Source organism: Scyliorhinus canicula, chromosome 4 (assembly GCF_902713615.1).
Source record: "Scyliorhinus canicula chromosome 4, sScyCan1.1, whole genome shotgun sequence".
NCBI classification, from domain to species: domain Eukaryota; kingdom Metazoa; phylum Chordata; class Chondrichthyes; order Carcharhiniformes; family Scyliorhinidae; genus Scyliorhinus; species Scyliorhinus canicula.
Window position 1 is genome coordinate 107593525 of NC_052149.1, and position 24008 is coordinate 107617532.

The following is a 24008-nucleotide window of genomic DNA, read 5'->3' on the forward strand; positions in this document are numbered from 1 at the left end:
TAGCCGGCGTCCTGGAGCCGGCTTCCGCATCCCCACAGCTGATGCACCTAGCCGGCGTCCTGGAGCCGGCTTGTGCATCCCCGCAGCTGATGCCGGTCACTCACCTCTTGGAGCCGGCCTGCGCGCCTCTCCGCTCACAGCGCCGGGAACGCTAGCTCCGCCTCCAGCGGCCACGAGGGCTTCCTGGGCGCCGCCATCTTGGGGTGCCGAACCCACGTGCGGGTCCTGGGCGCCGCCATCTTGGGGCCCCGACCCCACGTGCGGGTCCTGGGCGCCGCCATCTTGGGGAACAGACCTCACCTGGGGATCCTGGCCACCGGCTTCCACATCTGCCACGCAAGGTCCCTCCAGCATGGAATCGGACAGCGACAACGGATTTTCTTCACGGCTCGCGGCCGTTCACCCCACATATGGATCCTGGCCACCGACTTCCACATCTGCCACGCAAGGTCCCTCCAGCATGGAATCGGACAGCGACGACGGATTTTCTCCACGGCTCGCGGCCGTTCAACTCGACCAGTCTCATCCACGCACGCTCGCCAAAACGACTACGCTGATACACCTCAACGGCCACAAGACGGACTGCCTGCTGGACTCCGGGAGCACAGAAAGCTTCGTTCACCCTGACACGGTAAGACGCTGCGCGCTCCCTGTCCATCCCGTAACACGCAAAATCGGTTTAGCCTCAGGTTCGCACTCCGTCCACATCACCGGGTGCTGCATCGCGGACCTCACGGTCCAAGGGAAGGTTTTTAAAAATTATAAATTCCTTGTCCTCCCTGACCTTTGCGCACCGGCACTCCTAGGACTGGACTTCCAGTGCAACCTGCAGAGCTTGACTTTTCAATTCGGCGGCCCTATACCCCCCCTCACTGTCTGCAGCCTTGCGTCCCTCAAAGTGGACCCTCCCTCCCTGTTTGCTAACCTCACCCCCGATTGCAAACCCGTCGCCACACGGAGCAGACGGTACAGCGCCCAGGACCGATCCTTCATCAGGTCCGAGGTCCAGAGGTTGCTGACGGAAGGGGTCATCGAGGCCAACAACAGTCCCTGGCGAGCCCAAGTGCTGGTGGTCCGGACGGGGGAGAAAAACCGGATGGTCATCGATTATAGCCAAACCATCAATCGGTTTACGCAACTGGATGCGTATCCTCTCCCCCGTATCTCTACCATGGTAAACGAGATCGCGACATACAAGGTCTTCTCCACTGTGGACCTTAAGTCCGCTTACCACCAGCTCCCCATCCGCGCGAGTGACCGACTGTACACCGCGTTCGAGGCTGACGGGCGCCTCTACCACTTCCTTAGGGTTCCATTCGGTGTCACGAATGGGGTCTCGGTCTTCCAACGGGAGATGGACCGAATGGTCGACAAGTACGGATTACAGGCTACCTTCCCGTACCTTGATAATGTCACCATCTGCGGCCACGACCAGCAGGACCATGACGCCAACCTCCAGAAATTCCTCCAAACCGCAAAACTCCTTAACCTCACGTACAATAAGGATAAATGCGTGTTTAGCACCGACCGCCTAGCCATCCTCGGCTACGTAGTGCGTAACGGAGTGATAGGCCCTGACCCCGAACGCATGCGCCCCCTGATGGAACTCCCTCTCCCCAATACCCCCAAATCCCTCAAACGCTGCCTAGGGTTTTTCGCATACTACGCCCAATGGGTTCCCAACTACGCGGACAAGGCCCGTCCCCTCATGCAAACCACGACCTTCCCGCCGTCGACGGAGGCCTGCCAGGCCTTTAGCCGCATCAAAGCGGACATCGCAAAGGCCACGATGCGTGCCATCGACGAGGCCCTCCCCTTCCAGGTCGAGAGCGACGCTTCAGAAGTAGCTCTGGCGGCCACCCTGAACCAAGCGGGCAGACCCGTGGCCTTCTTCTCCAGAACTCTCCAGGCTTCCGAACTCCGCCACCCATCTGTGGAAAAGGAAGCCCAGGCCATAGTCGAAGCCGTGCGACATTGGAGGCACTATTTGGCCGGCAGGAGGTTTACCCTCCTCACAGACCAACGGTCAGTAGCCTTCATGTTTGATAATGCACAAAGGGGCAAGATCAAAAATGACAAGATTTTACGGTGGCGGATCGAGTTGTCCACGTACAACTATGATATCTTGTATCGTCCTGGGAAGCTCAATGAGCCTCCTGATGCCCTGTCCCGCGGTACCTGCGCCAGCGCGCAGATAGACCGCCTCCGCTCCCTCCACGCAGACCTCTGCCATCCAGGGGTGACCCGCCTACACCACTTCATTAAGGCCCGCAACCTGCCCTACTCCATCGAGGAAGTCAGGTCAGTAACCCGTGACTGCCACATCTGCGCCGAGTGCAAACCGCACTTCTACCGCCCCGAGCGCGCACACCTGATCAAAGCATCCCGCCCCTTCGAACGTCTTAGCATTGACTTCAAGGGGCCCCTTCCCTCTAACAACCGCAACATTTACTTCCTGGCGGCTATCGACGAACACTCCCGCTTCCCCTTCGCCATTCCCTGTCCCGACATGACCACATCGACCGTCATTAAGGCCCTACTCTCCATCTTCTCACTGTTCGGCTACCCCGCGTACATTCACAGCGATCGGGGGTCCTCATTTATGAGCGACGAGCTGCGTCAATTCCTGCTCGACAGGGGCATCGCCTCTAGCAGGACGACCAGCTATAACCCCCGGGGTAACGGACAGGTCGAGCGGGAGAATGGCACCATCTGGAAGACCATACTACTAGCCCTCCGGTCTAGAAATCTCCCTATTTCCCGATGGCAAGAGGTGCTCCCCGATGCACTGCACTCTATCCGCTCACTCCTCTGTACTGCAACAAATCAGACGCCTCATGAGCGTCTCCTTGTTTTCCCCAGGAAGTCGTCCTCCGGATCCCCTCTCCCGACGTGGCTGGTCACCCCCGGACCCATCTTGCTCCGGAAGTATGTGCGGGTGCACAAGTCCGATCCGTTGGTGGAGCATGTCCAGTTACTCCACGCCAACCCGCAGTATGCGTATGTGGAGTACCCCGACGGTCGGCAGGACACGGTCTCCCTCCGGGACCTGGCACCCGCCGGCGTGCAGCCCCCCCCCACCACAGACCCCCCCTCCCCTTTTTCACCCCAGCACCCCACTCAGCTTCCCCATCCCTCATCCATGGCGTCTCCGCGGCCAGCTCAGGTGACGGAGACTACTCGAAGTCTATCGCTCCCGGACTCCAGGACATCAGCAGGACCATCAGCCGATCCGACGACACCTCCTCCACTACGGCGCTCGGCCAGGACGTCAAGGACCACCAAACGACTGATCGAATCCATCTAGAGTTCTACGGTCCCATGGACTTCCTTTTGTAAATATTGTTATGTCTGGGCCAGTGGCAAGCCCCCAAATTCGACAAGGGTACGGAGAGAAAATTATTCTCCCGACGGCTACCCATATCATCAGTTCTCCCCCCCCCCCCCCCCCCCCCCGGGTCTCGTTCACACCCTACCCCCCCCCCCCCCCCCGCCTTCCTTCTCCGTAAGGGGTGAATGTGATGATATGATCTGCATACTCGTTTGCCATTGGGCCAGAACGTCGGCTTACCATTGGCCCTGGTCGGTCATGTGCCTCTCGACCGATTGGCCGAGAGGCTGAGTTAACCACGCCTCTACCAACGAGGTATAAATGCTCAGAAGCCTGACGATCGTTCTTTTCCACTGTAGACGATCGCCAGGCTGTGTTCTAGTTAATTAAAGCCTGACATTGGTAAATCACTCGCCTCGCGTGCAATCGATGGTGCATCAATCGGAATGGAGCAGAATTTAATCAAATATCGGATCAAACGTACTTCCTAATCGCACCGGTTTCTGGAGTACGTAGATTTCCATTTTCCTCGCAGTTTTGACTGCCAGAGATTTCATCACTGTGGTCATAAAGCACAGATATGCCATTTTAAAGCAAGTCTTTGCGGCCAAAATTAAATGCATTAAGGAATAATCGTATAAACTAAAGATGCTGTATTTCGAGCATTGATCACTTGGGTTTGGTAAAATAGATAAAGCGTAAGATGCATCATAGAACGAGATTGTGATTTTCTTTCTCTTCAAAAACTTTCAATGGTAATTTCCGGGACAACACAGTGAGGCTGGAAGGAAACAATGCCTAAATGGGCAAGCAATTTTCCAATTCCTCATTGAAGAGTTCTTAGATAGGTGTATTTTTGCAGGACTGCATTTCCCTGCACAGTTGGTGATGAGCTGGGAGTTGCGAAGTTTGGCGATAGAGCAGGGAGTTGTCAGAGGCAAGTCTGATCCCTCCTCACTGCCATTCCGCAATTGCCAAAGTGACGAAGGTAGGCAGCTCGGTAATCCCACTGAGGGGTAGCCAATGTGCCAATTACGATACCAACTGATGACTAATTCCTGCCTCGAGGGATCACCAGCAGCTTTTTCTCGGTCATGTAAACAGTGCACCAGAGATTAGATTGGGCTGGTAGCTCTTTGGACTGGTTCTGCATCATTAAGTGGATAGTGGCCCTGGTGGCAGTCTCTGCATTTGGCATCGTGCTGCCCTGGGTCCGCTGTCAGCCAAAGCAGGGTCAGATCAACACTCCTAACAGGATTTCAAATATTCATAAATATGTTTAAAAAAAACCCCACTAATCTCAGGGAACAGTGCAAATAATAGAAGCAGCAAGAAGTCTCATTAATGTGATTGCTATGGTTTGAAATGGCATGCGCTGCACTTCCGTGGGATACATTCAAAGAATCAAATCAAATCACAATCTAACAGGAACCTCTGGCTCTCCAGCAATTCCTATTTGCATTGATGTGTCAGCAATGAAGCAGAATTGAACTTACTTTCCGCCTGCTGCAATTTCTCCTGCTGCAATTGTTCCTGCTGCAATTGGTCCTGCAGGAACATGATTTCCATTTTCCTCACCAGTTGGACTGTCATAGTTTCCACACCTGCAATTGGTAACAAAGAATGTTACGTTAAACAAACCCTTGCATCCACAAGTGGCCGTTACTAAAAGAAATTACTGAAGACTCTGTGATTCAATATTTCAACTCTTCATCAGTTGGTTTATATTGTATTTTCTTTGGTCTCTACTGATGAAATTTTTAATTCAGAAAACTTTCTAATCACGAGGAATAAGGCAAATGTAGAGAGGCAGTAACATGATTGCTGTGATTGGGAATGATCTTTGCTACACTATTATATCCCATCATGTATTTGTTGCAATAGAATTTTACAGGAACTACCAGCTCTCCAGCAATTCCATTTGCATTGTTGCAATCGGAGTGAAGCAGAATTTAGTCAAAGATTGGATCAAACGTACTTCCTGATTGCACCAGTTTCTGGAGAGCGTGGATTTCCATCTTCCTCGCAGTTTTGACTCTCAGAGTTTTCATCGTTGCGGTCATAAATGCACTGATAAGCCATTTTAAAGCAAGTATTTGCAGACTAAATTAAATGCATTAAAGTGGGTTTGGTCAAATAGATCACGCTTGTATGCATCGTAGAACGAGATTGTGATTTTCTATCTCTTCAAAAACTTTCAATGGAAATTTCCAGGACAACACAGTGAGGCTGGAAGTAAACAATGCCTGAAGGGCAAGCAATTTTCCAATTCCTCGATGAAGAGTTCTTAGATATGTGTGCTTTTGCAGGACTGCATTTCCCTGCACAGTTGGTGATGAGCTGGGAGATGTGAAGTTTGGCGAAAGAGCAGGGAGTTTTCAGAGGCAAGTCTGATCCCTCTCCACTAGCCTTCCGCAATTGCCAAAGTGACGAAGGTAAGCAGCTCGGTAATCCCACTGAGGGGTAGCCAATGTGCCAATTACGATACCAACTGATGACCAATTCCTGCCTCGAGGGATCACCAGCAGCTTTTTCTCTGTCATGTAAACAGTGCACCAGAGATTTGATTGGGCTTGTAGCTCTTGGGACTGGTTCTGCATCATTAATTGGATAGTGGCCCTGGTGGCAGTCTCTGCATCTGGCATCGTGCTGCCCTGGGTCCCGCTGTCAGCCAAAGCAGGGTCAGATCAACACTCCTAACAGGACTTCAAATATTCATAAATTTGTTTTTAAAAAATGCCACTAATCTCTAGGAACAGTGCAAATAATAGAAGCAGCAAGCAGTCTCATTAATGTGATTGCTATGGTTTGGAATGGCGTTCGCTGCTCTTCCGTGGGATCCATTCAAAGAATCAAATCAAATCACAATCTAACAGGAACCTCTAGCTCTCCAGCAATTCCTATTTGCATTGATGTGTCAGGAATGAAGCAGAATTGAACTTACTTTCTGATTGCTCTAATTTTTCCTGCAGCCAATGTTTCTGCTGCAATTTTTCCTGCTGCAATTATTCCCGCTGCAATAGTTCCTGCTGCAATTGTTCCTGCAGGAACACGATTTCCATTTTCCTCACCAGTTGGACTGTCATAGTTTCCGCACCTGCAATTGGTCACAAAGAAAGTTACGTTAAACAAACCCTTGCGTCCACAAGTGGCTGTTACGAAAATAAATTACTAAAGACTCTGGGATTCAATATTTCAACCCTTCATCAGCTAGTTTGTACTGTATTTTCTTTGGTCTCTACTGATGCAATTTTTAATTCAGCAAACTTTCTAATCACGAGGAACAAGGCAAATGTAGAGAGGCAGTAACAGGATTGCTGTGATTGGGAATGATCTTTGTTACACATTATATCCCATCATGAATTTGTTGCTATAGAATTTTACAGGAACTGCTAGCTCTCCAGCAATTTACATTTATATTGTTGTAATCGGAATTAAGCAGAATTTAGTCAAAGATCATTTCAAACGTACTTCCTAATTGCACCGGTTTCTGGAGAACGTGGATTTCCACCTTCCTCGCAGTTTTGACTGTCAGAGTTTTCACCGCTGCGTTCAGAAAAGAACTGATAAGCCAGTTAAAAGCAAGTATTTGCAGCCAAAATTAAGTGCATTAAAGTAAACTGAAGATGCTGTATTTCGAGCATTGATCACTTGGGTTTGGTAAAATAGATCACGCTTAAAATGCATCGTAGAACGAGATTGTGATTTTCTTTCTCTTCAAAAACTTTCAATGGAAATTTCCGGGACAACACAGTGAGGCTGGAAGCAAACAATGCCTGAAGGGCAAGCAATTTTCCAATTCCTCATTGAAGAGGTCTTAGATATGTGTGTTGTTGCAGGACTGCATTTCCCTGCACAGTTGGTGATGAGCTGGGAGATGCGAAGTTTGGCGATAGAGCAGGGAGTTGTCAGAGGCATCTGCCATTCAGCAATTGCCAAAGTGATGAAGGTAGGCAGCTCGGTAATCCCACTGTGGGGTAGCCAATGTGCGAATTATGATGCCAACTGATAACCAATTCCTGCGTCGAGGGATCACCAGCAGCTTTTTCTCTGTCATGTAAACAGTGCACCAGAGATTCGATTGCGCTGGTAGCTATTGGGACTCGTTCAGCATCATTAAGTGGATAGTGGCCCTGGTGGCAGTTCCTGTATCTAGCATCGTGCTGCCCTGGGTTACACTGTCATCCAAAGCAGGGTCAGATCAACACTCCTCACAGGACTTCAAATATTCATAAATTTGTTTTTAAAAAACCCCACTAATCTCTAGGAACAGCGCAAATAATAGAAGCAGCAAGCAGTCTCATTAATGTGATTACTATGGTTTGGAATGGCGTTCGCTGCTCTTCCGTGGGATGCATTCAAAGAATCAAATCAAATCACAATCTAACAGGAACCTCTAGCTCTCCAGCAATTCCTATTCGCATTGATGTGTCAGGAATGAAGCAGAATTGAACTTACTTTCTGATTGCTTCAATTTTTCCTGCAGCCAATGTTTCTGCTGCAATTTTTCCTGCTGCAATTATTCCCGCTGCAATAGTTCCTGCTGCAATTGTTCCTGAAGGAACACGATTTCCATTTTCCTCACCAGTTGGACTGTCATAGTTTCCGCACCTGCAATTGGTCACGAAGAATGTTACGTTAAACAAACCCTTGCGTCCACAAATGGCCGCTACTAAAAGAAATTACTGAAGACTCTGTGATTCAATATTTCAACTCTTCATCAGTTGGTTTATATTGTATTTTCTTTGGTCTCTCCTGATGAAATTTTTAATTCAGAAAACTTTCTAATCACGAGGAATAAGGCAAATGTAGAGAGGCAGTAACATGATTGCTGTGATTGGGAATGATCTTTGCTACACTATTATATCCCGTCATGTATTTGTTGCGATAGAATTTTACAAGAACTGCCAGCTCTCCAGCAATTCCATTTGCATCGTTGTAATCGGAGTGAAGCAGAATTTAGTCAAAGATCGTATTAAACGTACTTCCTGATTGCACCGGTTTCTGGAGAACGTGGATTTCCATCTTCCTCGCAGTTTTGACTGTCAGAGTTTTCATCGCTGCGGTCATAAATGCACTGATAAGCCATTTTAAAGCAAGTATTTGCAGACTAAATTAAATGCATTAAAGTATAACCCTGTAAACTAAAGATGATGTATTTCGAGCATTGATCACTTGGGTTTGGTCAAATAGATCACGCTTAAGATGCATCGTAGAACGAGATTGTGATTTCCTTTCTCTTCAAAAACTTTCAATGGAAATTTCCAGGACAACACAGTGAGGCTGGAAGTAAACAATGCCTGAAGTGCAAGCAATTTTCCAATTCCTCGATGAAGAGTTCTTAGATATGTGTGTTTTTGCAGGACTGCATTCCCCTGCACAATTGGTGATGAGCTGGGAGATGCGAAGTTTGGCGATAGAGCAGGGAGTTGTCAGAGGCAAGTCTGATCCCTCCTCACTGCCATTCAGCAATTGCCAAAGTGACGAAGGTAGGCAGCTCGGTAATCCAACTGAGGGGTAGGCAATGTGCCAATTACGATACCAACTGATGACTAATTCCTGCCTCGAGGGATCACCAGCAGCTTTTACTCGGTCATGTAAACAGTGCACCAGAGATTCGATTGGGCAGGTAGCTCTTGGGACTCGTTCAGCATCATTAAGTGGATAGTGGCCCTGGTGGCAGTCTCTGCACCTGGCATCGTGCTGCCCTGGGTCCCGCTGTCAGCCAAAGCAGGGTTAGATCAACACTCATAACAGGACTTCAAATATTCATGAATCTGTTTTAAAAAACCCACTTATCTCTAGGAACAGTGCAAATAATAGAGGCAGCAAGCAGTCTCATTAATGTGATTGGAATGGTTTGGAATGACGTTCGCTACTCTTCCGTGGGATGCATTCAAAGAAACAAATCAAATCACAATCTAACAGGAACCTCTGGCTCTCCAGCAATTCCTATTTGCATTGATGTGTCAGGAATTAAGCAGAATTGAACTTACTTTTTGATTGCTGCAATTTTTCCTTCTGCCATTTTTCCTGCTGCAATTATTCTTGCTGCAATTATTCCTGCTGTAATTACTCCTGCAGGAATACGATTTCCATTTTCCTCACCAGTTGGACTGTCATAGTTTCCACACCTGCAATTGGTCACAAAGAAAGTTGCGTTAAACAAACCATTGCATCCACAAATTGCCGTTACTAAAAGAAATTACTGAAGACTCTGGGATTCAATATTTCAACCCTTCATCAGCTGGTTTGTACTGTATTTTCTTTGGTCCCTACTGATGCAATTTTTAATTCAGAACACTTTCCAATCACAAGGAATGAGGCAACTGTAGAGAGGCAGTAACATGATTGCTGTGATTGGGAATGATCTTTGCTAAGCTATTATATCCCGTCATGAATTCATTGCAATTTAGTTTTACAGGAACTGACAGCTCTCCAGCAATTTCCATTTACATTGTTGTAATTGGAATGAAGCAGAATTTATTCAAAGATCGGATCAAACGTACTTCCTAATTGCACCGGTTTCTGGGGAACGTGGATTTCCATCTTCATCGCAGTTTTGACTGTCAGAGTTTTCATCGCTGCGAGCAGAAAAGCACTGATAAGCCATTTTAAAGCAAGTATTTGCAGCCAAAATTAAATACATTAAAGTATAACCCTGTAAACTGAAGATGCTGGATTTCGAGCATTGATAACTTGGGTTTGGTAAAATAGATCACGCTTAAGATGCGTCGTAGAACGAGATTGTGATTTTCTTTCTCCTCAAAAACTTTCAGTGGAAATTTCCGGGACAACACAGTGAGGTTGGAAGCAAACAATGCCTGAAGGGCAAGCAATTTTCCAATTCCTCATTGAAGAGTTCTTAGATATGTGTGTTTTTGCAGGACTGCATTTCCCTGCACAGTTGGTGATGAGCTGCGAGATGTGAAGTTTGGCGATAGAGCAGGGAGTTGTCAGGGGCAAGTCTGATCCCTCCTCACTGCCATTCCGCAATTGTGCCAAAGTGACGAAGGTAGGCAGCTCGGTAATCCCACTGGGGAGTAGCCAATGTGCCAATTACGATACCAACTGATGACCAATTCCTGCCTCGAGGGATCACCAGCAGCTTTTTCGCGGTCATGTAAACTGTGCACCAGAGATTAGATTGGGCTGGTAGCTCTTGGGACTGGTTCTGCATCATTAATTGGATAGGGGCCCTGGTGGCAGTCTCTGCATCTGGCATCGTGCTGCCCTGGGATACACTGTCAGCCAAAGCAGGGTCAGATCAACACTCCTAACAGGACTTCAAATATTCATAAATTTGTTTAAAAAAACCCCACTAATCTCTAGGAACAGAGCAAATAATAGAGGCAGCATGTAGTCTCATTAATGTGCTTGCTATGGTTTGGAATGGCGTTCGCTGCTCTTCTGTGGGATGCATTCAAAGAATCACATCAAATCACACTCTAACAGGAACCTCTGGCTCCCAAGCAATTCCTATTTGCATTGATGTGTCAGGACTGAAGCAGAATTGAACTTACTTTCTGATTGCTGCAATTGTTCCTGCTGCAATTTTTCCTGCTGCAATTAATCCTGCTGCAATTGTTCCTGCTGCAATTGTTCCTGCAGGAATACGATTTCCATTTTCCTCACCAGTTGGACTGTCATAGTTTCCGCACCTGCAATTGGTCACAAAGAAAGTTACGTTAAACAAACCCTTGCGTCCACAAGTGGCCGTTACGAAAAGAAATTACTGAAGTCTCTGGGATTCAATATTTCAACCCTTCATCAGCTGGTTTATATTGTATTTTCTTTGGTCTCTACTGATGCAACTTTTAATTCAGAAAACTTTCTAATCACGAGGAATAAGGCACATGTGGAGAGGCAGTAACATGATTGCTGTGATTGGGAATGATCTTTGCTACACTATTATATCCCGTCATGAATTCATTGCAATTTAATTTAACAGGAACTGACAGCCCTCCAGCAATTTCCATTCGCATTGTTGATATCGGAATGGAGCAGAATTTAGTCAAATATCGGATCAAACGTACTTCCTAATCGCACCGGTTTCTGGAGAACGTAGATTTCCGTTTTCCTCGCAGTTTTGACTGCCAAGAGATTTCATCACTGTGGTCACAAAGCACAGATAAGCCATTTTAAAGCCAGTATTTGCAGCCAATATTAAATGCATTAAAGTATAACTCTGTAAACTGAAGATGCTGTATTTCGAGCATTGCTCACATGAGTTTGGTAAAATAGATCACGCCTAAGATGCATCATAGAACGAGATTGTGATTTTCTTTCTCTACAAAAACTTTCAATGAAAATTTCCGCGACAGCAGTGAGGCTTGAATTAAACAATGCCTGAAGGGCAAGCAATTTTCCAATTCCTCGTTGAAGAGTTCTTAGATAGGTGTGTTTTTGCAGGACTGCATTTCCCTGCACAGTTGGTGATGAGCTGGGAGATGCAAAGTTTGGCGATAGAGCAGGGAGTTGTCACAGGCATCTGATCCCTCCCCACTGCCATTCAGCAATTGCCAAAGTGACGAAGGTAGGCAGCTCGGTAAACCCACTGGGGAGTAGCCAATGTGCCAATTACTATACCAACTGATGACCAATTCCTGCCTCGAGGGATCACCAGCAGCTTTTTCTCTGTCATGTAAAGAGTGCACCAGAGATTCGATTGGGCTGGTAGCTCTTGGGACTGGTTCTGCATCATTAATTGGATAGTGGCCCCGGAGGCAGTCTCTGCATTTGGCATCGTGCTTCCCTGGATCCCGCTGTCAGCCAAAGCAGGGTCAGATCAACACTCCTAACAGGACTTCAAATATTCATAAATTTGTTTTTTTTAAAAACCACAAATCTCAAGGAACAGAGCAAATAATAGAAGCAGCAAGCAGTCTCATTAATGTGATTGCCATGGTTTGGAACGGCGTTCGCTGCTCTTCCGTGGGATGCATTCAAAGAATCAAATCAAATCACAATCTAACAGGAACCTCTGGCTCCCAAGCAATTCCTATTTGCATTGATGTGTCAGCAATGAAGCAGAATTGAACTCACTTTCTGATTGCTGCAATTTTTCCTGCTGCAATTGTTCCTTCTGCAATTTTTCCTGCAGGAACACAATTTTCATTTTCCTCACCAGTTGGACTGTCATAGTTTTCGCAACTGCAATTGGTCACAAAGAAAGTTACGTTAAACAAACCCTGGCGTCCACAAGTGGCCGTTACTAAAATAAATGACTGAAGACTCTGTTATTCAATATTTCAACCCTTCGTCAGCTGGTTTGTACTGTATTTTCTTTGGTCTCTACTGATGCAACTTTTATTTCAGAAAACTTTCTTCTCACGAGGAATAAGCAAACTGTGGAGAGGCAGTAACATGATTGCTGTGATTGGGAATGATCTTTGCTACACTATTATATCCCTTCATGAATTCATTGCTATTTAATTTTACAGGCACTGCCAGCCCTCCAGCAATTTCCATTTATATTGTTGTAATCGGAATGGAGCAGAATTTAGTCAAACATCGGATCAAACGTACTTCCCAATTGCACCGGTTTCTGGAGAATGTGGATTTATATCTTTCTCGCAGTTTCGACGGTCAGAGTTTTCATCACTGCAGTCATAAAAGCACTGTTAAGATTTGCAGCCAAAATTAAATGCATTAACGTAAAACCCTGCAAACTGAAGATGCTGTATTTCGAGCATTGATCACGTGAGTTTGTTAAAATAGATCACGCTTAAGATGCATCGTAGAACGAGATTGTGATTTTCTTTCTCTTCAAAAACTTTCAATGGAAATTTACGGACAACACAGTGAGGCTGGAAGTTAACAATGCCTGAAGGGCAAACAATTTTCCAATTCCTCGTTGAAGAGTTCTTAGATAGGTGTGTTTTTGCAGGACTGCATTTCCCTGCACAGTTGGTGATGAGTTGGGAGGTGCAAAGTTTGGCGATAGAGCAAGGAGTTGTCAGAGGCATCTGATCCCTCCCCACTGCCCTTCTGCAATTGCCAAAGTGACGAAGGTAGACAGCTCGGTAATCCCACTGAGGGGTAGCCAATATGCCAATTACGATACCAACTGATGCCCAATTCCTGCCTCGAGTGATCACCAGCAGCTTTTTCTCGGTCATGCAAACAGTGCACCAGAGATTCGATTGGGCTGGTAGTTCTTGGGACTGGTTCTGCATCATTAATTGGATAGTGGCCCTGGTGGCAGTCTCTGCATCTGGCATCGGGCTGCCCTGGGTTACACTGTCAGCCAAAGCAGGGTCAGATCAACACTCCTAACAGGACTTCAAATATTTATAAATTTGTTTTAAAAAACCCCCACTAATCTCTAGGAACAGTGCAAATAATAGAAGCAGCAAGTAGTCTCATTAATGTGATTGCAATGGTTTGGAATTGCGTTCGCTGCTCTTCCGTGGGATGCATTCAAAGAATCAAATCAAATCACAATCTAACAGGAACCTCTGGCTCTCCAGCAATTCCTATTTGCATTGATGTGTCAGCAATGAAACAGAATTGAACTCACTTTCTGATTGCTGCAATTTTTCCTGCTGCAATTGTTCCTGCTGCAATTTTTCCTGCCGGAACACAATTTCCATTTTCCTCACCAGTTGGACTGTCATAGTTTTCGCAACTGCAATTGGTCACAAAGAAAGTTACGTTATACAAACCCTTGCGTCCACAAGTGGCCGTTACTAAAATAAATTACTGAAGACTCTGTTATTCAATATTTCAACCCTTCGTCAGCTGGTTTGTACTGTATTTTCTTTGGTCTCTACTGATGCAACTTTTATTTCAGAAAACTTTCTTCTCACGAGGAATAAGGCAACCGTGGAAAGGCAGTAACATGATTGCTGTGATTGGGAATGATCTTTGCTACACTATATATCCCTTCATGAATTCATTGCTATTTAATTTTACAGGCACAGCCAGCCCTCCAGCAATTTCCATTTATATTGTTGTAATCGGAATTGAGCAGAATTTAGTCAAACATCGGATCAAACGTACTTCCCAATTGCACCGGTTTCTGGAGAACGTGGATTTATATCTTTCTCGTAGTTTTGACGGTCAGAGTTTTCATCGCTGCAGTCATAAAGCACAGATAAGCCATTTTAAAGCCAGTATTTGCAGCCAAAATTAAATGCATTAAAGTATAACCCTGTAAACCGAAGATGCTGTATTTCGAGCATTGATCACTTGGGTTTGGTAAAATAGATCACGCTTAAGATGCATCGTAGAACGAGATTATGATTTTCTTTCTCTTCAAAAACTTTCAATGGAAATTTACGGACAACACAGTGAGGCTGGAAGTTAACAATGCCTGAAGGGCAAACAATTTTCCAATTCCTCGTTGAATAGTTCTTAGATAGGTGTGTTTTTGCAGGACTGCAATTCCCTGCACAGTTGGTGATGAGCTGGGAGATGCGAAGTTTGGCGATCGAGCAGGGAGTTGTCAGAGACATCTGGTTCCTCCCCACTGCCATTCAGCTATTGCCAAAGTGACGAAGGTAGGCAGCTCAGTAATCCCACTGGGGAGCAGCCAATGTGCCAATGACGATACCAACTGATGCCCAATTCCTGCCTCGAGGGATCACCAGCAGCCTTTTCTTGGTCATGTAAACAGTGCACCAGGGATTCGATTGGGCTGGTAGTTCTTGCGACTGGTTCTGCATCATTAATTGGATAGTGGCCCTGGTGGCAGTCTCTGCATTTGGGATCGTGCTGCCCTGGGTTACACTGTCAACCAAAGCAGGGTCAGATCAACACTCCTAACAGGACTTCAAATATTCATAAATTTGTTTTTAAAAACCCCCATTAATCTCTAGGAACAGTGCAAATAATAGAAGCAGCAAGCAGTCTCATTAATGTGATTGCTATGGTTTGGAATGGCATTCGCTGCTCTTCCGTGGGATGCATTCAAAGAATCAAATCAAATCACAATCTAACAGGAACCTCGGGCTCCCAAGCAATTCCTATTTGCATTGATGTGTCAGCAATGAAACAGAATTGAACTCACTTTCTGATTGCTGCAATTTTTCCTGCTGCAATGGTTCCTGCTGCAATTTTTCCTGCAGGAACACAATTTCCATTTTCCTCACCAGTTGGACTGTCATAGATTTCGCAACTGCAATTGGTCAAAAAGAAAGTTACGTTAAACAAACCCTTGCGTCCACAAGTGGCCGTTACTAAAATAAATTACTGAAGACTCTGTTATTCAATATTTCAACCCTTCGTCAGCTGGTTTGTACTGTATTTTCTTTGGTCTCTACTGATGCAACTTTTATTTCAGAAAACTTTCTTCTCACGAGGCATAAGGCAACTGTGGAGAGGCAGTAACATGACTGCTGTTATTGGGAATGATCTTTGCTACACTATTATATCCCTTCATGAATTCATTGCTATTTAATTTTACAGGCACTGCCAGCCCACCAGCAATTTCCATTTATATTGTTGTAATCGGAATGGAGCAGAATTTAGTCAAACATCGGATCAAACGTACTTCCCAATTGCACCGGTTTCTGGAGAACGTGGATTTCCATCTTCCTCGCAGTTTTGACTGTCAGAGTTTTCATCGCTGCAGTCATAAAGCACAGATAAGCCATTTTAAAGCCAGTATTTGCAGCCAAAATTAAATGCATTAAAGTATAACCCTGTAAACCGAAGATGCTGTATTTCGAGCATTGATCACTTGGGTTTGGTAAAATAGATCACGCTTAAGATGCATCGTAGAATGATACTGTGATTTTCTTTCTCCACAAAAACTTTCAATGGAAATTTCCGGGACAACACAGTGAGGCTGGAATTAAACAATGCCTGAAGGGCAAGCAATTTTCCAATTCCACATTGAAGAGTTCTTAGATAGGTGTTTTTTGCAGGACTGCAATTTCCTGCACAGTTGGCGATGAGCTGGGAGATGCGAAGTTTGGCGATCGAGCAGGGAGTTGTCAGAGACATCTGGTTCCTCCCCACTGCCATTCAGCTATTGCCAAAGTGACGAAGGGAGGCAGCTCAGTAATCCCACTGGGGAGCAGCCAATGTGCCAATGACGATACCAACTGATGCCCAATTCCTGCCTCGAGGGATCACCAGCAGCCTTTTCTTGGTCATGTAAACAGTGCACCAGAGATTCGATTGGGCTGGTAGTTCTTGGGACTGGTTCTGCATCATTAATTGGATAGTGGCCCTGGTGGCAGTCTCTGCATTTGGGATCGTGCTGCCCTGGGTTACGCTGTCAACCAAAGCAGGGTCAGATCAACACTCCTAACAGGACTTCAAATATTCATAAATTTGTTTTTAAAAACCCCCATTAATCTCTAGGAACAGTGCAAATAATAGAAGCAGCAAGCAGTCTCATTAATGTGATTGCTATGGTTTGGAATGGCATTCGCTGCTCTTCCGTGGGATGCATTCAAAGAATCAAATCAAATCACAATCTAACAGGAACCTCGGGCTCCCAAGCAATTCCTATTTGCATTGATGTGTCAGCAATGAAACAGAATTGAACTCACTTTCTGATTGCTGCAATTTTTCCTGCTGCAATTGTTCCTGCTGCAATTTTTCCTGCAGGAACACAATTTCCATTTTCCTCACCAGTTGGACTGTCATAGATTTCGCAACTGCAATTGGTCAAAAAGAAAGTTACGTTAAACAAACCCTTGCGTCCACAAATGGCCGTTACTAAAATAAATTACTGAAGACTCTGTTATTCAATATTTCAACCCTTTTCGTCAGCTGGTTTGTACTGTATTTTCTTTGGTCTCTACTGATGCAACATTTATTTCAGAAAACTTTCTTCTCACGAGGCATAAGGCAACTGTGGAGAGGCAGTAACATGATTGCTGTGATTGGGAATGATCTTTGCTACACTATTATATCCCTTCATGAATTCATTGCTATTTAATTTTACAGGCACTGCCAGCCCACCAGCAATTTCCATTTATATTGTTGTAATCGGAATGGAGCAGAATTTAGTCAAACATCGGATCAAACGTACTTCCCAATTGCACCGGTTTCTGGAGAACGTGGATTTATATCTTTCTCGCAGATTCGACGGTCAGAGTTTTCATCACTGCAGTCATAAAAGCACTGTTAAGATTTGCAGCCAAAATTAAATGCATTAACGTAAAACCCTGCAAACTGAAGATGCTGTATTTCGAGCATTGATCACGTGAGTTTGTTAAAATAGATCACGCTAAGATGCATCGTAGAACGAGATTATGATTTTCTTTCTCTTCAAAAACTTTCAATGGAAATTTACGGACAACACAGTGAGGCTGGAAGTTAACAATGCCTGAAGAGCAAACAATTTTCCAATTCCTCGTTGAAGAGTTCTTAGATAGGTGTGTTTTTGCAGGACTGCAATTCCCTGCACAGTTGGTGATGAGCTGGGAGATGCGAAGTTTGGCGATCGAGCAGGGAGTTGTCAGAGACATCTGGTTCCTCCCCACTGCCATTCAGCTATTGCCAAAGTGACGAAGGTAGGCAGCTCAGTAATCCCACTGGGGAGCAGCCAATGTGCCAATGACGATACCAACTGATGCCCAATTCCTGCCTCGAGGGATCACCAGCAGCCTTTTCTTGGTCATGTAAACAGTGCACCAGAGATTCGATTGGGCTGGTAGCTCTTGGGACTGGTTCTGCATCATTAATTGGATAGTGGCCCTGGTGGCAGTCTCTGCATTTGGGATCGTGCTGCCCTGGGTTACACTGTCAACCAAAGCAGGGTCAGATCAACACTCCTAACAGGACTTCAAATATTCATAAATTTGTTTTTAAAAACCCCCATTAATCTCTAGGAACAGTGCAAATAATAGAAGCAGCAAGCAGTCTCATTAATGTGATTGCTATGGTTTGGAATGGCATTCGCTGCTCTTCCGTGGGATGCATTCAAAGAATCAAATCAAATCACAATCTAACAGGAACCTCGGGCTCCCAAGCAATTCCTATTTGCATTGATGTGTCAGCAATGAAACAGAATTGAACTCACTTTCTGATTGCTGCAATTTTTCCTGCTGCAATTGTTCCTGCTGCAATTTTTCCTGCAGGAACACAATTTCCATTTTCCTCACCAGTTGGACTGTCATAGATTTCGCAACTGCAATTGGTCAAAAAGAAAGTTACGTTAAACAAACCCTTGCGTCCACAAATGGCCGTTACTAAAATAAATTACTGAAGACTCTGTTATTCAATATTTCAACCCTTTTCGTCAGCTGGTTTGTACTGTATTTTCTTTGGTCTCTACTGATGCAACATTTATTTCAGAAAACTTTCTTCTCACGAGGCATAAGGCAACTGTGGAGAGGCAGTAACATGATTGCTGTGATTGGGAATGATCTTTGCTACACTATTATATCCCTTCATGAATTCATTGCTATTTAATTTTACAGGCACTGCCAGCCCACCAGCAATTTCCATTTATATTGTTGTAATCGGAATGGAGCAGAATTTAGTCAAACATCGGATCAAACGTACTTCCCAATTGCACCGGTTTCTGGAGAACGTGGATTTATATCTTTCTCGCAGTTTCGACGGTCAGAGTTTTCATCACTGCAGTCATAAAAGCACTGTTAAGATTTTCAGCCAAAATTAAATGCATTAACGTAAAACCCTGCAAACTGAAGATGCTGTATTTCGAGCATTGATCACGTGAGTTTGTTAAAATAGATCACGCTTAAGATGCATCGTAGAACGAGATTATGATTTTCTTTCTCTTCAAAAACTTTCAATGGAAATTTACGGACAACACAGTGAGGCTGGAAGTTAACAATGCCTGAAGGGCAAACAATTTTCCAATTCCTCGTTGAAGAGTTCTTAGATAGGTGTGTTTTTGCAGGACTGCAATTCCCTGCACAGTTGGTGATGAGCTGGGAGATGCGAAGTTTGGCGATCGAGCAGGGAGTTGTCAGAGACATCTGGTTCCTCCCCACTGCCATTCAGCTATTGCCAAAGTGACGAAGGTAGGCAGCTCAGTAATCCCACTGGGGAGCAGCCAATGTGCCAATGACGATACCAACTGATGCCCAATTCCTGCCTCGAGGGATCACCAGCAGCCTTTTCTTGGTCATGTAAACAGTGCACCAGAGATTCGATTGGGCTGGTAGCTCTTGGGACTGGTTCTGCATCATTAATTGGATAGTGGCCCTGGTGGCAGTCTCTGCATTTGGGATCGTGCTGCCCTGGGTTACACTGTCAACCAAAGCAGGGTCAGATCAACACTCCTAACAGGACTTCAAATATTCATAAATTTGTTTTTAAAAACCCCCATTAATCTCTAGGAACAGTGCAAATAATAGAAGCAGCAAGCAGTCTCATTAATGTGATTGCTATGGTTTGGAATGGCGTTCGCTGCTCTTCCGTGGGATGCATTCAAAGAATCAAATCAAATCACAATCTAACAGGAACCTCTGGCTCCCAAGCATTTCCTATTTGCATTGATGTGTCAGCAATGAAACAGAATTGAACTCACTTTCTGATTGCTGCAATTTTTCCTGCTGCAATTGTTCCTGCTGCAATTTTTCCTGCAGGAACACAATTTCCATTTTCCTCACCAGTTGGACTGTCATAGTTTTCGCAACTGCAATTGGTCACAAAGAAAGTTACGTTAAACAAACCCTTGCATCCACAAGTGGCCGTTACTAAAATAAATTACTGAAGACTCTGTTATTCAATATTTCAACCCTTCATCAGCTGGTTTGTACTTTATTTTCTTTGGTCTCTACTGATGCAACTTTTATTTCAGAAAACTTTCTTCTCACGAGGAATAAGGCAACCGTGGAAAGGCAGTAACATGATTGCTGTGATTGGGAATGATCTTTGCTACACTATATATCCCTTCATGAATTCATTGCTATTTAATTTTACAGGCACTGCCAGCCCTCCAGCAATTTCCATTTATATTGTTGTAATCGGTATGGAGCAGAATTTAGTCAAACATCGGATCAAACGTACTTCCCAATTGCACCGGTTTCTGGAGAACGTGGATTTATAACTTTCTCGCAGTTTCGACGGTCAGAGTTTTCATAACTGCAGTCATAAAAGCACTGTTAAGATTTGCAGCCAAAATTAAATGCATTAACGTAAAAACCTGCAAACTGAAGATGCTGTATTTCGAGTATTGATCACGTGAGTTTGTTAAAATAGATCACACTTAAGATGCATCGTAGAACGAGATTGTGATTTTCTTTCTCTTCAAAAACTTTCAATGGAAATTTACGGACAACACAGTGAGGCTGGAAGTTTAGAATGCCGGAAGGGCAAACAATTTTCCAATTCCTCGTTGAAGAGTTCTTAGATAGGTGTGTTTTTGCAGGACTGCATTTCCCTGCACAGTTGGTGATGAGCTGGGAGGTGCAAAGTTTGGCGATAGAGCAAGGAGTTGTCAGAGGCATCTGATCCCTCCCCACTGCCCTTCCGCAATTGCCAAAGTGACGAAGGTAGACAGCTCGGTAATCCCACTGAGGGGTAGCCAATATGCCAATTACGATACCAACTGATGCCCAATTCCTGCCTCGAGGGATCATCAGCAGCTTTTTCTCGGTCATGTAAACAGTGCACCAGAGATTCGATTGGGCTGGTAGTTCTTGGGACTGGTTCTGCATCATTAATTGGATAGTGGCCCTGGTGACAGTCTCTGCATTTGGGACCGTGCTGCCCTGGGTTACACTGTCAGCCAAAGCAGGGTCAGATCAACACTCCTAACAGGACTTCAAATATTTATAAATTTGTTTTAAAAAACCCCCACTAATCTCTAGGAACAGTGCAAATAATAGAAGCAGCAAGCAGTCTCATTAATGTGATTGCTATGGTTTGGAATGGCGTTCGCTGCTCTTCCGTGGGATGCATTCAAAGAATCAAATCAAATCACAATCTAACAGGAACCTCTGGCTCCCAAGCATTTCCTATTTGCATTGATGTGTCAGCAATGAAACAGAATTGAACTCACTTTCTGATTGCTGCAATTTTTCCTGCTGCAATTGTTCCTGCTGCAATTTTTCCTGCAGGAACACAATTTCCATTTTCCTCACCAGTTGGACTGTCATAGTTTTCGCAACTGCAATTGGTCACAAAGAAAGTTACGTTAAACAAACCCTTGCATCCACAAGTGGCCGTTACTAAAATAAATTACTGAAGACTCTGTTATTCAATATTTCAACCCTTCGTCAGCTGGTTTGTACTGTATTTTCTTTGGTCTCTACTGATGCAACTTTTATTTCAGAAAACTTTCTTCTCACGAGGAATAAGGCAACCGTGGAAAGGCAGTAACATGATTGCTGTGATTGGGAATGATCTTTGCTACACTATATATCCCTTCATGAATTCATTGCTATTTAATTTTACAGGCACTGCCAGCCCTCCAGCAATTTCCATTTATATTGTTGTAATCGGAATGGAGCAGAATTTAGTCAAACATCGGATCAAACGTACTTCCCAATTGCACCGGTTTCTGGAGAACGTGGATTTATATCTTTCTCGCAGTTTCGACGGTCAGAGTTTTCATCACTGCAGTCATAAAAGCACTGTTAAGATTTGCAGCCAAAATTAAATGCATTAACGTAAAAACCTGCAAACTGAAGATGCTGTATTTCGAGCATTGATCACGTGAGTTTGTTAAAATAGATCACGCTTAAGATGCATCTTAGAACGAGATTGTGATTTTCTTTCTCTTCAAAAACTTTCAATGGAAATTTATGGACAACACAGTGAGGCTGGAAGTTAACAATGCCTGAAGGGCAAACAATTTTCCAATTCCTCGTTGAAGAGTTCTTAGATAGGTGTGTTTTTGCAGGACTGCAATTCCCTGCACAGTTGGTGATGAGCTGGGAGGTGCAAAGTTTGGCGATAGAGCAAGGAGTTGTCAGAGGCATATGATCCCTCCCCACTGCCCTTCCGCAATTACCAAAGTGACAAAGGTAGACAGCTCGGTAATCCCACTGAGGGGTAGCCAATATGCCAATTACGATACCAACTGTGACCAATTCCTGCCTCGAGGGATCACCAGCAGCTTTTTCTTGGTCATGTAAACAGTGCACCAGAGATTTGATTTGGCTGGTAGCTCTTGGGACTGGTTCTGCATCATTAATTGGATAGGGGCTATGGTGGCAGTCTCTGCATCTGGCATCGTGCTGCCCTGGGTTACACTGTTAGCCAAAGCAGGTTCAGATCAACACTCCTAACAGGACTTCAAATATTCATAATTTTGTTTTTAAAAAACCCACTAATCTCTGGGAACAGAGCAAATAATAGAAGCAGCAAGCAGTCTCATTAATGTGATTGCTATGGTTTGGAATTGCGTTCGCTGCTCTTCAGTGGGGTGCATTCAAAGAATCAAATCAAATCACAATCTAACAGGAACCTCTGGCTCTCCAGCAATTCCTATTTGCATTGATGTGTCAGGAATGAAGCAGAATTGAACTTACTTTATGATTGCTGCAATTTTTCCTGCTGCAATTGTTCCTTCGGCAATTTTTCCTGCAGGATCACAATTTCCATTTTCCTCACCAGTTGGACTGTCATAGTTTTCGCAACTGCAATTGGTCACAAAGAAAGTTACGTTAAACAAACCCTTGCGTCCACAAGTGGCCGTTACTAAAATAAATTACTGAAGACTCTGTTATTCAATATTTCAACCCTTCGTCAGCTGGTTTGTACTGTATTTTCTTTGGTCTCTACTGATGCAACTTTTATTTCAGAAAAATTTCTTCTCACGAGGAATAAGGCAACCGTGGAAAGGCAGTAACATGATTGCTGTGATTGGGAATGATCTTTGCTACACTATATATCCCTTCATGAATTCATTGCTATTTAATTTTACAGGCACTGCCAGCCCTCCAGCAATTTCCATTTATATTGTTGTAATCGGAATGGAGCAGAATTTAGTCAAACATCGGATCAAACGTACTTCCCAATTGCACCGGTTTCTGGAGAACGTGGATTTATATCTTTCTCGCAGTTTCGACGGTCAGAGTTTCATCACTGCAGTCATAAAAGCACTGTTAAGATTTGCAGCCAAAATTAAATGCATTAACGTAAAAACCTGCAAACTGAAGATGCTGTATTTCGAGCATTGATCACGTGAGTTTGTTAAAATAGATCACGCTTAAGATGCATCGTAGAACGAGATTGTGATTTTCTTTCTCTTCAAAAACTTTCAATGGAAATTTACGGACAACACAGTGAGGCTGGAAGTTAACAATGCCTGAAGGGCAAACAATTTTCCAATTCCTCGTTGAAGAGTTCTTAGATATGTGTGTTTTTGCAGGACTGCATTTCCCTGCACAGTTGGTGATGAGCTGGGAGGTGCAAAGTTTGGCGATAGAGCAAGGAGTTGTCAGAGGCATCTGATCCCTCCCCACTGCCCTTCCGCAATTGCCAAAGTGACGAAGGTAGACAGCTCGGTAATCCCACTGAGGGGTAGCCAATATGCCAATTACGATACCAACTGATGCCCAATTCCTGCCTCGAGGGATCACCAGCAACTTTTTCTCAGTCATGTAATTAGTGCACCAGAGATTCGATTGGGCTGGTGGTTCTTGGGACTGGTTCTGCATCATTAATTGGATAGTGGCCCTGGTGGCAGTCTCTGCATCTGGCATCGTGCTGCCTTGGGTTACACTGTCAGCCAAAGCAGGGTCAGATCAACACTCCTAACAGGACTTCAAATATTTATAAATTTGTTTTAAAA

The 24008-nt window shown here is 44.7% G+C and overlaps 1 protein-coding gene across 1 annotated transcript in view; it reads right to left on the bottom strand.

Moving 5' to 3' along the window:
• The window catches only part of LOC119964231, a 901051-nt gene that overhangs the window by 867924 nt on the left and 9119 nt on the right, over window positions 1–24008 (bottom strand). The window contains 19 exon segments of the mRNA XM_038793515.1: window positions 3816–3890; window positions 4828–4935; window positions 6276–6428; window positions 6803–6877; window positions 7790–7942; window positions 8317–8391; window positions 9328–9465; window positions 10855–10886; window positions 10932–10992; window positions 12377–12484; window positions 13854–13961; window positions 15828–15902; window positions 16837–16944; window positions 18315–18422; window positions 18800–18874; window positions 19794–19901; window positions 21270–21377; window positions 21752–21826; window positions 22744–22851. Of these exon segments, the coding sequence (XP_038649443.1) occupies window positions 3816–3890; window positions 4828–4935; window positions 6276–6428; window positions 6803–6877; window positions 7790–7942; window positions 8317–8391; window positions 9328–9465; window positions 10855–10886; window positions 10932–10992; window positions 12377–12484; window positions 13854–13961; window positions 15828–15902; window positions 16837–16944; window positions 18315–18422; window positions 18800–18874; window positions 19794–19901; window positions 21270–21377; window positions 21752–21826; window positions 22744–22851 (1851 nt within the window).